The sequence below is a fragment of the Candoia aspera genome, chromosome 3 (genome assembly GCF_035149785.1).
Source record: "Candoia aspera isolate rCanAsp1 chromosome 3, rCanAsp1.hap2, whole genome shotgun sequence".
Lineage (NCBI taxonomy): Eukaryota > Metazoa > Chordata > Lepidosauria > Squamata > Boidae > Candoia > Candoia aspera.
Window position 1 is genome coordinate 162,113,853 of NC_086155.1, and position 13,960 is coordinate 162,127,812.

At 40.0% G+C, this 13,960-nt stretch overlaps 1 protein-coding gene across 1 annotated transcript in view; it reads left to right on the forward strand.

Annotated features, from left to right (window-relative positions):
- The window catches only part of LAMA3 (laminin subunit alpha 3), a 157,857-nt gene that overhangs the window by 69,400 nt on the left and 74,497 nt on the right, over positions 1-13,960 (forward strand). Inside the window, exons 25-33 of the mRNA XM_063299956.1 lie at positions 915-1,041; positions 1,136-1,275; positions 3,240-3,355; positions 3,522-3,733; positions 4,267-4,471; positions 7,853-7,997; positions 10,053-10,193; positions 11,211-11,375; positions 12,301-12,402. Of these exons, the coding sequence (XP_063156026.1) occupies positions 915-1,041; positions 1,136-1,275; positions 3,240-3,355; positions 3,522-3,733; positions 4,267-4,471; positions 7,853-7,997; positions 10,053-10,193; positions 11,211-11,375; positions 12,301-12,402 (1,353 nt within the window). The remainder of the gene's footprint in view (positions 1-914; positions 1,042-1,135; positions 1,276-3,239; positions 3,356-3,521; positions 3,734-4,266; positions 4,472-7,852; positions 7,998-10,052; positions 10,194-11,210; positions 11,376-12,300; positions 12,403-13,960) is intronic.

Consider the following 13,960-nt stretch of genomic DNA (forward strand, 5'->3'; position numbering starts at 1 on the left):
CATCATCATCATCATCATCATCATCATCATTATTAGATGACCTTAAATGTGTGGTATCATATTACTTTCCCACAAAATCTTGTTGGCATTATTGGGAAATTAAAATGATAGGCAACTCCCAGAAATCAGATGACCTTACAGGCTGTTGGAGATAAAGTTTTCTAGGGTGGAAAATATCAGTAAACAACTATCACATAGCACTAAGCATGAAAAGCGCAGAACAACATTTCTATTAAGCCATAAGAAGGGCAGGAGAAAAAGGTACCAAGCTGAAACTTCAGGGGGTAGAAACAAGGACTGTAGTTTTCTGTCAGAGGCCAATTGACTGTTTAATGTGGCTTTAGTCTTAGTTTACAGTGTAATAAAAATTCATTATGAGCCATACTGGGTCAAATTTCTGGGAAATTCCAGCGATGTTTAGGACAGCTAAAGGAAGAAGCTTGACATAGACAGGGCAAATGATGAGGCTTTATCAGCAATTTGAGAATGTCCTATATTGGTGTTTGATAGATTATTTTTATTTACAATAAGAACTTCTACAGTCTTATAGAGAATTGTAAAAAGAAGAATAGTGAATTGTTATGTTTTTCCTTCACAAGTTGCAACTACTTGAAGTCATTTGTAGTTTCTAAAAAAAGTTGAAGTACCACACATTTGAAGGACCACACTTGATAAGCAGGTTATTTTATTTCTGTTCCATTCTAGTTTTAAGTAGTTACCAGGGGATTAACAAAGAGAGGGTTCAAACAAAAGTGGATCCCAAACTGTTTTAATAAAGGCATCAAATGTTTTCTATGGTATATCTTCCTGCACCTTCATTTTAGTGCTAAATCGAAGCACTAGTGTGCAAACATAGTGCTCAGATGCTCCCTTTGATGGCCAATATATTAATTTCCACATACGTATGTTGACAGAACCAAATTACCCTGAATGGGAGAGTCCCACATATAGGCCGACATGTGTTTATCATACATTTCTACCAGCCAGAAAATCCAGCATTTCCAGTACGAGTTTTGGTGGATGGAGGACAACTCTGGTCAGGTAACCTTGACTTAACAATAGTTTAGATTTTTTAGGACATTTGAGTTTTCATAAATTAGATTTGTCCTCACTCTACTTCTTCTATCTGTTCTAGGTTCTTATAATGCTTCATTTTGTCCACATACTTCTGGATGTCGAAGTCTGGTAATGGCAGAAAATCATATTGAATTTGATATCCTTAAACATGACATCTCAGTCACCATGAAAATTCCTAATGGAAGAACAATGGTGTTGGTAGGTTAAAAACTACTTAACTTTTGACTGAGATAAAGACCATCTAGTTACAGTTACTTATGCTTTGGTAATCTTAAGCTTAGACAATCTTCCACATCTTGCAAAATGTGTTAAACTGCAATTCAGAGTTCCTAGCCATCATGGTCAGCGGCTCTGATAGCTGCAAAACTAGGGACTTGTAATTCCACACATCTGGAGGACACTGGGTTGGAGAAAATTGATTTTGGCTACTGCAATGTGTTGCACATGGGGTGGCCTTTGAAGATTGCTCAAAAATCGTATTTTGTTCAACCCATTACCATTAAGCTGCTAATTGGGATTAGGTGCTAATAACACATTTTGCTAGTTGCCAACAGCACCACTTGCTTCTAGTAGCTTTCAAACACAATTCAAAATGTTGATATGTATTAGGTCTTGGATATATATCAGGGAGGTCTTCTTCTCATTAGCTGTTGAAATTCTATGTACCCCTTCAGAGAACCGGCTCAGAATATCCCTACTTTCTGAGGTGTCCTGGACAGGCTTTTCTCGATTGTGCTGCTCTTCATCTGCAACTTTTTTTGACTTTTATCTTTTCATTTCTCTCACGAGGTGAAACTCTTGAAATCACTAATTGCCTCTCTACTTCTAAAGAGAACTTTAAAAAAAAACCCTGGATAAAAGATTAAAAAACACTCCAAAATAAATACCACACTGGTGAAAGATAAAGACTCTTTTGAGTCAAGTTGAGTTCTTGATTTTACACAGACCAACTGATAATTGCTGCTTTATTGGTTATAACTCCATTTTCTGTGAGCAGAAATTATTACTATCCACAGAAGAGAGTGAAGTGATTCCATTACCCTTTCAAGATTTGCCCTGGAGCAGAGGCTTCCCAATGCTGGGGGGGAAAGCGGGTGCCCAGGGAGCTGTAAGAATAAGAGAGACTAAGGCAAGCCCCATTTAGGAATGGACATTCATTCCATTCATAATTATATAATTATTAATATACTTATATATAACAGTGTATTCAACCTGTTGCTACAATGGATTATTGTAGACCACCCTTGACGTTTTTAAATGAAAGATTGATTGTTTTGCAAGGCTTATAAGCAACTCCAACTGAGGCCAATTCTTAGCAGCATACAATTCCCACTTTCATAACTCAGGTCAAAACCAAAATTGATGAAGGTACAAACATAATTAATAGCAATCCTATTGATCCATAACAACAGCACATGAACTGGGAACATCCAACAGTCAATATCCCAGTTTGAAAACAATGTTCCTTTCAAGAGGGATCAGTCATAACATTTCAACCGCTGAGGCCTGCTAGACTAGCCATGTTTTTCTAAAAGCCAGGAGTAAGGGGGCCATTTGGATGTCCAGGCAAATGGTATTCCAAAGGAAGGGGGCAGTGACTGAAAAGTGATGTTCCCACAGTCTCAGCAGACAGCTATCCCTGAGTGAGAGAATATGGAGAAAGGCTGTCCTGCTTAATATTATCAGGTGGGCAGACATTACTAGGAGAGCATGGTCCTGACGATATCTGGCCTATGAACTATGAAGGGCTTTAAAGGTGTCAACCAGCATGCGGAATTGCACCTGGAAACCAATTGGTAATCACTGTAGCTCTTCAGACACATTGAACTGAACCCATAATTACTGTAACTGCCTCATTCTGGACCAGCTGTGCCTTTTGAATATTCTTCAAGATGAACAACCTGAGAAGCATATTGCAATAGTCCAAATGGAAGGTGATCAGGGAATGAGTGATTGTGAGTAAAGCCACCTGTTCCAAAAGGACTAATTTAGAATTGTTTTTAAAAAATATTATCTTTTAAGTCTTTTACCTTTTTAGGAGTAATGCAGGTACAATGCAAGTGCTTTTCACACATGTGTGCACACACTTGAAATGAATGGAAATACTGTGCTTCAGTACTTTAACTTTCTAAAATATACAATTTAATTTTATCATTTTAAAGGAGCATATCCTAGTTGTTCCAGCACACAGCTACAGCTATACACTTCTTCATAAAGACAATGTGCGTCATTCATCGGATTTCATCAGCCAGTGTGGTGGAAACAGTTTTTACATTGAGTAAGTCACAGAGTATGTATATAGGCCAAAACAAGCCAGAATCCAAAGAAAGATGGATTATGCTAAAAACATATTAAATAAACATATATAATATAAATAAAAGAGAACGTAGCATATTTAATAGTGGAACTCAGATGCTCTCTCCTTCCATCCCTCTTTTTAACAGTCCTGGCAATTCCTCAGAATTTTGTCGCGATTCAGCTCGATCACTTGTGGCTGCCTTTAATGATGGGGCGCTGCCATGCAACTGTCACAGAAACGGTGCTACCAGTCCCACTTGCAACCCTGAGGGGGGACAGTGTAACTGCAAACCACACATCATTGGTCGCCAGTGTAGCAGGTGCCAAACGGGCTACTACGGATTTCCATTTTGCAAACGTAAGTAGCCATTCCAAATGGGAGAGGTTATCTGCTTTTTGGAAAGTTGCCCAAAGAGCTGAATATTTTATTTTAATTCATTCTCAGCTTAAGAATTTACTTCAGAGTTCATTAAAAACTTCCTGCTTTGTTTGCTGTCTTGCATGTAAAGTATGGCTAAGAAGGCTGCCTGGATGCGGAAAATGTTCATTCATATCTCAGCTTCTTAAACTGAGATATGATCATCCAGATGCAATCAAATGTTTGATATTTATCTCTGATGTATTATTATTATTAGGAAAACATAATTCCATTATGTTAAGCAGATTTTGCAGTTATTTACATAACATTGGGGGTGAGGGAAGCCATGTATTTGATGAAAGTGACTACTACTTGTTGAGCATATGTATGTTCAGATCAAGTTTTAATTTTCTGAAAAGAATTAATTTTGGAATGAGACAAAATAAGTTCCAGTAGACTTTTGTTCCAACAAGGGTAATTTACATAATCCTAATATTCCTTGAATACAAAATGGTTTGTCTTCTTGTTCCCAGCCTGCAGCTGTGGAAGGCGCCTTTGTGATGACATCACTGGGAAATGCATTTGTCCTCCACAAACTGTCAAGCCTAGATGTGAAGTATGTGTGAGGTTGCACTTTGGATACCATCCACTTACTGGCTGCAAAAAGTGCAACTGCTCAAGAAGAGGAATTATCAGTGCTACAAATCCCGAATGTAATAAAATTGATGGCCAGTGCAAGTAAGTGGGCATTAATGGGTTGTATTTCTATGATGGAATGAATTTATTTCATTTCATTTCATTTCATTTCATTTCATTTCATTTCATTTCATTTCATTTTATTTTATTTTATTTTATTTTATTTTATTTGGCACAGGAGGATGCTATAGTTAAAATATTGCACTGGTGTCATGTTCACTGATTCAATGTAGTTTATACATCGTAACGTTTCACATGCCATGGCGCTGACGGGCATTTCTGTTTGGGAGGAAGCTGCTGTGAGACCTTGTACCAAGCTCTGTATGTGAAATCAGTACGATGGAATGTGTTTGGGTTATTTTCTCTGCTCAAGGCCTTTTCCCGCAGACCATCAGAAACCATTAGGGGCATCTGGGATTGTGAACTTGAGAAGATTCCACGAGGGGAGGTATTTCATCTGCACTGAGGGTTTTTACTTTGAATTTGGCGCGCTTTAATCATTCTCAGCTTTCTCTGTGATCCTGCATACTATTCTTTAATAAATCAGATATCTTTGAATTCCTGCTCAGGAGTCTGATAGTGTTTTAGAATCGGCTATCATTACAACTGGGGAGTTGATTACTTTGGGCCAATTCCTTAGCCCATCTACCTCACAGGATTTTTGAGAGTGGCTTGCCAGGAACTTCACTTCAGAAAGGAAGGCCAGGACAAAAACTATCATTTAAAGCAATTATATTAATTAAATACAGCTAATATGATTATTTCCCATGTATTTAATCATTGAGAGCTAGTTTGATATAGTGGTTAAAGCACCAGATTAGAAATTGGGAGACTGTGAGTTCTAGTCCTGCCTTAGGCATGCAGCCAGTTGGGTGATCTTGAGCCAGTCACTCTCTCTCAGCCTTAGGAAGGAGTTAAGGGCAAACCACTTCTGAAAATGCTCCCAAGAAAACTGCAGGGACTAGTCCAGACAGTTGCTAGGAGTCAGCACTGACTCAAAGGCACACAAATACATAATGTGATCATTATTCCCAAGTATTTAATGCCTCTAGTCTCTGCTGATTGGCAGTGGCAGTCCGTGATTTCAGAGGAGAGTGTTTCTAGCCATGCTTGGGGATTGTACTTGAGACATTCTGTATGAAACATGAGCTCTGCTGCTGAGCCACAGCTCTTGAGGACTGTGGCTATTGACTGGCCAGGCAGCCCAACAGTAAAGCTATTGAGCCAGGTCTACTCCCTTTCCACTGTTCAGCAGCAAAAGTATTTTGTTTCCCAGTACCATATCAGTTACTGTTCTGCCATGCAATGAATGGGACAACACTGGAACAGTTAGCTATTTTTGCAGGACATTTTTTCAGGACACGATTAGTAGCTGTGATGGAATATGAGAGTGACTTTGGAAGATGGGGAAAAGATAGTCTATCAGATAGACTATCAGATAAATGAGAAAGGAGCCTGCAACAGACGGCCACAGAAAGTAACTTAGGAAGGACCTGCCCTAAATACTCAGGTGGTAAATAGGGAAGGTGGGAGATATACTTTGAGACTTGCAAGATTGTTGTCAGCCCTCCCAGGTAAACCAGATAGGAAACACAACTAGATGAGCTAATTCTACTTTACTGTAAGGCTACATTAACAGAACCTTGCAAGACTCAAAGTACAAATCTCCCACCCTCCTTATTTACCCCCTGAGTAATTAGGGCAGGTCCTTCCTAAGTTTCTTTCTGTGGCTGTTACTCTGTTGTGGGCTCCTTTCTCTTTTATCTGACTGTTCCTTAGGTGACATCTCTTCCCCCCATCTTCCAAGGTCACCCTCACATTCCATCGTGGTAGCTGATTCCATGTTTCATCTATCCAGCTACCTACGTGTCTGTCTATACCTACATCTCCCCACCACCAATCTCTAGTTCAGTGTTTCTCAACCTTGGCAACTTTAAGATGTCTGGACTTCAACTCCCGGAATTCCCCCCATGCTGGCTGGGGAATGCTGGGAGTTGAAGTCCAGACGTCTTAAAGCTGCCAAGGTTGAGAAGCACCGCTCTAGCTGTATCCTTCTACCTGACCTAATAGAGGCAAAACATCTGTGCTTTAGCATATTGCTATACTCTTGCTGTAAAAAGCATTGGACTCCTCTAATTCTAAAGCTGATAGTGTTCCATATGCAGTGACCCTGTTATAGTGGGGAGCTCCATGTTGACTTTGGAGCTGAAGAATAGAAGCCTTTACTCTGTACTAATTAGTAATTATTTATCAATGTGGGAAAACTTTCTCTCAGAAGCATTTGTTTTAAACTGAAGAATGGTACACAGTCTTACTGAGAACCAAATTGCTTATTTCAGTACTGGGGCAGCAAGACTGACCTAAAAAGGGGCAGGGATGCAACCCTTCTATGGAGAGTTATGCAAATTAGAACATAAATGTGATTGGCTACCACAGCAACATATTTGATTGGATATAGCAGCGTATCAGGTGTTTAGTCATTTAGGGCCAAATTATGAGATAGGGGCAGAACTACAAAGACAATGAGTAGGTCATGAATATAGTTTCTTTTTTGAGGGTTACTGCTATGGGGTTTATCTTAAACTATCTTTGGTTTCCAGAGCACTCCTAGTATATTTTCCCAGCCCATCAACATTCTTGATCTTTCTAAATGTTTTATGACTGAGCTGACAATTGATTTTCCCTGAGAAAGTGTATTTGGAAAGGAGGTGATGTACTTGTCTATTCTAATGTCATTTTCCAGGCTACCTAATTATGTATTATCTAAATCAGTGTTCTCCTGCACACCAAGCAGTTCGAAAACATGCAAATGTGAGTAGATTAATTGGTACTGCTTCGGCGGGAAGGTAACGGCGTTCCGTGAGTCATGCTGGCCACATGACCCGGAAGTGTCCTATGGACAACGCCGGCTCCAAGGCTTTGAAACGGAGATGAGCACCGCCCCCTAGAGTCGGACACGACTGGACTTTACGTCAAGGGAAACCTTTACCTTTACTAAATCAGTGTTAAGTTAGGTCTGCAGTCTTTATGTTCCCAAGTTATATTTTATTTTTGTTGCATCAAAACTTACCATCCAGTCTACCTTTATGCTTCTCACTTTCAAATGATTTAGAACAGAGAAATTGCATTGAAGTCTTTCAATACAATACAAAAATGATCTCCAGCATCATGTCTATTTTTGGTCTTTGGCACAGAAAGTAAAAGAAAATTTGCTAGCCACTGGAAAAGAAATGCAAAATGTCATATCTAACAAGATCACCTTTTAGGAATGAGGGTTTGGGATGGGTTTATCTTCTTTTCTAGCCTTAATTAGCCCTGCATCTGCTACTTTTATCATATAAAATCTGTATTATGTGCTGAACTGATCTCCTGAAATAAGACCTTTTCCAGAAATGATTTTTGGCCTTTGTTTTCTTGTTCAAGATGTCGCTCAGGAATAGCAGGGCGGCAGTGTGATCACTGTGCTCCTGGTTCTTACAGCTTTCCCAACTGCAAACCTTGTAAATGTAACAGAGGAGGAACAGAACCAGATATCTGCAATCCACAAACAGGACTTTGTCTCTGTAAGGTCAGATGTTTTCATATTTTAAAGTTCGTATGATTATTTTATGTGTTCATCCTTATTTAACTGGAAATAATTCTCATTCTCATAATTACTTTAAAAAGTAATATATCTAGTCATCTATCTCTCTGCACAAGTTTTAGTATGTACATTGTGTAGATCTATAATCAGGTGTCAGAAGGAAACATAGGAGAACATGGTTGATTTTTGAGAATGGATTGCATTTCGGTCCTTCAGCTGCATTTAATAGAAGAAGTATGGAAGACTGAATTATTAAGAAAACATTGAACAGGTTTATTTGTAGATTCTCCACTACTGAAAACAAAGTAATGCTAGGAAATCCCACAGGCACTGACCAGGCCATACCTCTACTTTTCCAGCAGTGCATGTGCCTTTCCCAACCTGTTTTGTCAGTTGAATAAAGGGAAATATGTTGCAGCATTCAATTTAGATACCTACTTCTTTGCTCAATCCAATACTGAGGGCTCAGTGAGTGTAGAATTAGGTTTCTGGGAACTGGCCAACAAATATTATTCAGTTGTGATCCCAAATTTTAATATCACTTCTGGAACATATGAATTGTTGACCTGATGCCCTAACAACTGTCAAAGTGTCATAGTGTTTCCAGAAATTCATTCCATTATTGTGAATAGTGCTTAATTTGTAGTTAGTAATATGATTAATGGTTGGGTATCAGTCAGCACTGCATTTATTTCTCCTTATCAGCATACCTTGTCTACTTGTTTTAAATCAAAAAGGCTCTTGATGGATGCAGCATCAATTTTCTTCCACTAGCAATCAATTTCTTCATCTGTGTATAATTCTAGTACAAGGCCATTTATTTTCCTTTTGGATTCCTGCAACTGTAGTGATATGATCAGAATCAAAGCAAAATGCTCAAGTGCACAATCACACAAATGCTGTGGTATTATTAATGCTCTGTGCTGTGGCTATCCAGCATGTGAGGTGGGGGGGCGTCTTCACAACAGTCTTTATAGTCTACGTTTTTGACTAGGAATGCAGGAAGGTTTCAGTCTTTGTAAATTTTCACATTAATTGAATGATCTCTCCTTCCTGAACTGAAGAGAAGAGAGAATGTAATTACTAGTTTTCATGATGTTTCAGACAGAGTTCTCAGTTCAAAAAGCATTTGAGAATGTATTTAGAAATATGTCTCTTGAGAAATATGTTAGAAGGGCTTGCAGGTGGTCTTCACTTAATGACCATTTGTTTAGTGATGGTTCAGACTTACGATGGTGCTGAAAAAAACGACTTACAACCGGTGTTCACACTTATGACCATATCAGCATTCCTGTGGTCACGTGATCACGATTTGGGTGCTTGGCATCTGGTTTGCATTTATGACTGTTGCAGCATCCTGTGGTCGCATAACTGCCATTTTTGACCTTCCTGGCCAGCTTTTGGCAAGCAAAATCAATGGGGAACCATGTGATTTGCTTAATGACCATGTGGTTTGCTTAATGACCAGCACAGAAAGGTCATAAAATTGGGTTGGATTCATTTAATGACTGCTTTGCTTAGCAACCAAAATTCTGGTTGCAATTGTGGTCGCTAAGCAAGGACTACCTGTATTTACATGCAAATGTTGTATTTTTTTTTTAAAAAAAATACTTGTTGGATAATATGGAAACAGAATAGAATAGACTTATGGATGCATACATGCCAAAGTAATGCAGATTGGAAACAGATTTTCAGTTCGTTATGATTTGATCAAGAATATTGTGTGCATTCAATGTGAATCATCTAGTGACTAATGGCAATAAAATTTGTGTCAACAGACTTCAAAAATGTCTGTCTGGAAGTCCCCTTATTTAAACTGACAGCTGCATTATGGTGGTGGCTATGGCTGTTGCGTACTGAAGAGGCAAACCACTGACTTAAAATTCTCCTTGCAAAAGGAGATAATTTCAGTCTTATGTGTGCTACTCTCTACTGAAAGACCATAGACAAACTGTCTTGTTCTTTTAGCACTCTTTTTCTCTGTATTACTGCAAAGTTTTATGTGGAAACGTTGAATGACTTATTCCAACTGACTTACAGGAGAATGTTGAAGGCGTGCAGTGTGACATGTGCCGTTCAGGATCATTTTATCTGGACCCTGCTAATCCCAAAGGTTGCACTGCTTGCTTTTGTTTTGGAGCAACCAATATTTGCCACAGTACAAATAAACGTAGAATCAAGGTATGTTTACTACATATTTTTTCTCCTTTGGAGGAGACGACTAGACCAGATAGTCCAATATCTGCGACTAGAGTTTTGCGTTGTATGTTAAAAGCAGTGATGTGGTCGAGGCTCAGCTGAGCAGCAGACCACAGATTGCATGGCAATGAAGGGATTTAACCAGCTGCACACGAGTCAGTGGTGGCCTTCCAGGCCCTAAACTGCCCTGTTCCTAGAGCGGCGATTCATCCTAAGAGAGAAGCTTCCAAGAGCATTACGTTTAACCTTTAAAAAAAGCATGGCAGAAAGGCTTTTAGCAGTCATTAATACTGTTCTCCTTTCTCTCTTTGTGCTGAGGATTTTAAGATGCATTTTTCCCTTTCTTGTGTCTGTATGTCATTGCTGTTCCTTACAAACTGTTAACGTCACTTTCTTCTTGCTGGATTTAAAGCTGTTGCTTTTTTCTTTAGCTTTCTGCAGGGCTTTGCAAAAACAGGCTGGCTTGCTTCTTTGCCATGAGCCGAAGTGTAACATCTGGTCACAGTTGCAATGCCCAGATTGTACTTCTACTTATCCCAGAAACCAACATGTCTCTGGAAATTTTCCTGCCTCCCCAGAAAAGCACCTCACTTGTGAATCCGGGCAGTTGGCTTTCCAGCTCTTACTCCATGTTGCTGGGTAACCTGCAGAAGGAGTTAGTGAAACCTATTATGTGACATTCTCCTCCTGATTAGTATGCTCTGTGCCACTGGCATTATGATATAGCTTGTGTCTTGATGAGTGGACAATTTCAGATCTGTGATGTTCGAAGCCTATCTCCATGGGTAATTGTGCACAGCTAGGATGAGATATTTTGTGATGGCAAGAAAAACTTACAGCTTTTGTTCATGGCAAAGAATCAGAAAACCTTACATAAGCCAAAGGACAAAAAGTTTCCACCAGATACCACTCCATCATGCAAATTAACTTTCCTGTTGTGGGAAGAACTGAGTTCAAAACAGAAACTCATTTTTTGTCTCTCCTCTGTTTTACTATTAGTCCACCGATATGAGGAACTGGCATCTGGAAGCAGTGGGTAATGCCATGAGTATCCCTACAACTTTCAATCCTGTTAGCAACAGTGTTGTTGCTGATGTCCAAGAATTACCTCCCTTTCTACACAATTTGTACTGGGTGGCACCATCATCTTACTTGGGGAATAAGGTATATGGTCTTTTCTATATTACCTTTTAAAATTCTCCCCTATCAGTTCCAAAGACTATTTCCTCTTGTCCTTTTTTATTCCATTTATAACATCCAGATGCAGACTGGACTCCATTTGGCAGGCATAAAGCATAGTTTATGAGTTATGGTACCTTGATTCATGCAACATACTACGCCAAATCCAAAGAAATCATAGTATCACTTAGAACAATGTGAATTCAGGCATAGTAAGTTTCTAGCAAGTAACAATCTGGTACACCAATAAAGAGACTTTTTGTGATGGTTGCCTTGCTCCCAAAGAGACACGGACTCACTTAGATAGGGCTAAGGATTTCCGGTTTAATGGGGACAGAATGCATACACGGAAAAAGACAGGAGTGGGCACATGGCATGCGGGGTATCCTGTAAATACCCGCGGTGCGGACCTGGCCCTTCTCCACCCCCCACTGTCCCACAGTCCGGATCCAGATTCTTGATGGGCGATCAGGGTGCGATACTGGGGTCTCGATGGGTGATCGGGGGGATTATCGCTGATCGCCTCTGTCTCCTTCTCGTGTCCGGCGCAGGTACGTCCCCCGGGGTAATGCAGAGATGCCCGGGAGATATGATGATGGCTTCTTTGGTCAGGGCAAAGGTATGCTTCCTTTGTCCTTTAATTGCATTTGTACCTGAGTGTTTAAAGGATTAGTATGATTCCTTCCTCCTTCCTTCCCTTATCCGGAAAGGCATGTTCCCCTGCTGTGATGCATGATTGCATTGCAACGGGGGACATGACACTTTTAATGACACAGGTTTTTCCTTTTCTTGGTCTCTCTGAACCTATATTGAAAATGCGATTGAGGATATTGTGATTTTAAGACTAAAAATCAGAATTATTTTAAACTATAATAACCAATTTCAATATTTCCTGAAATACATTATTTAGATTTCGTCGTATGGAGGACATTTGAGCTATCAGTTGAAATCCTTTGGCTTACCTAGTGAAGGCATGGCTCTCCTGGAAAAAAGACCAGATGTGCAGCTAATTGTAAGTCAAATGATACATATAAACCTGGATGCATCATTTTAGCTTTAAAGAATTTTTACTCCTTAATCATATGTAGTTGACCTTCAAGTGTATCTGAAGAGAGATTGGAAGCTGGCTTGCATTCATGTATTTTTGGAGCTTACATGCTGTACAGCCACTATGTGGAAATACGAAAGCCTGAGAGGTCTTTATCTGAATCTGCCATTTTGATGACTCTGAACTGTTCCTTAAGTTCTGCTGACTGGCATGAAGATGCCCTACTAACCATTTTTAGAGGACATGATCTCATGATAAGTGCTCGTCTCATCAGCCCACTATAGAGGCAGCTAAATTTGGTCTTTGTCCTAGTGTTTTCTGGCTTCTTCCACCACAAGCCTTGGCATATTAATAATCTCTGATGCCTCATTCATAATCTTGATGATGATGGGGTCAGGGCTAGCATCTGCTGAGTTCCTAATGGCTGATTGAGGATGCTGCATTCATGTTCCCTCCCTTCCATGGGCACTGCTGTCCATGGCCATTTTAGCTGGGCTGTAGGAGAAACTGGACATAGAGTTTTTGTGGAGACATCTGCCCATGTAAGCCTAATTCATGCTTCCCAAAGTGCTGTTAAATATCTGTATTCTTTATATGCACTGATTGATTATGTGCCCCCATGACAATCTGTCCCTAATCTGGTCCTTCAAGTCTTACATCAGTGCACCCATCACTGCTGTAACTGATTCCATCTACCTTGCCTTTTCTCATTCCTTCTGCCTTTCCCAGCATTACAGACTTCTTCAGAAATAATATGCACTGGTGTACTGGTTTCCTTGAAGACCACTAGATTTGTTTTTAAATATGTGTTCCATCTTCTATAGTCTTTCAAAAGACAGGTAGACTTGTCTGTAGAAAGAATGGACTGCCAATTGATTTAACTAGGAAAGAGCTGAGTTGCTGGTTCTGTCCAAATTAGTGGATTATAGGCTTTCTGTTGCTTTGGCTGGCAACGAGTAATGCAAGGCCATGCTTTGTATTGTTTTTATTACTTTGGTGTGGTGCCATTTTGCATACTCCATGGAATACTTCCTGGTACTGCTGACTATGGCCCCTTGCTGCTGGCACTGCTGTTCACTTGCAACGCTTCAGAATAGTTGGGAGCTGAGGTGGAGTTGACCAGAGTTCTGCCAGTTTTTCCTTTTAACCCAAATGACAGACAAGTAAACCTCTATTCAGAAATAGTCTAGTGATGTCATTGAGGTGTAGGATGGGCAGAGATGAAAGGGGAAGAGGCTCTCTTAGTGTCCCATGTGAGTTCCCTTCCTTTTTAGCTGTTTTTCTTGTCTGTGCCATCAATCTGTCACCTGGGCTATTTTTGGACACAGGTCTAATGGTCTTCCAGAAAGCTGGGACGCCCATGTTCATAAATAGCCTGAATGACAGGTTACCAATGCAGAGCACCTCCAGGCTGAAGACTTGTCACTCGGGAAATGTGTCAAAAGCCTTCATCTTCAGCACCCAAGCCTGCCCTACTTTAACAAGAGTGATCGTTGGAGGCTTATCCTGCTGGCTGGTGACG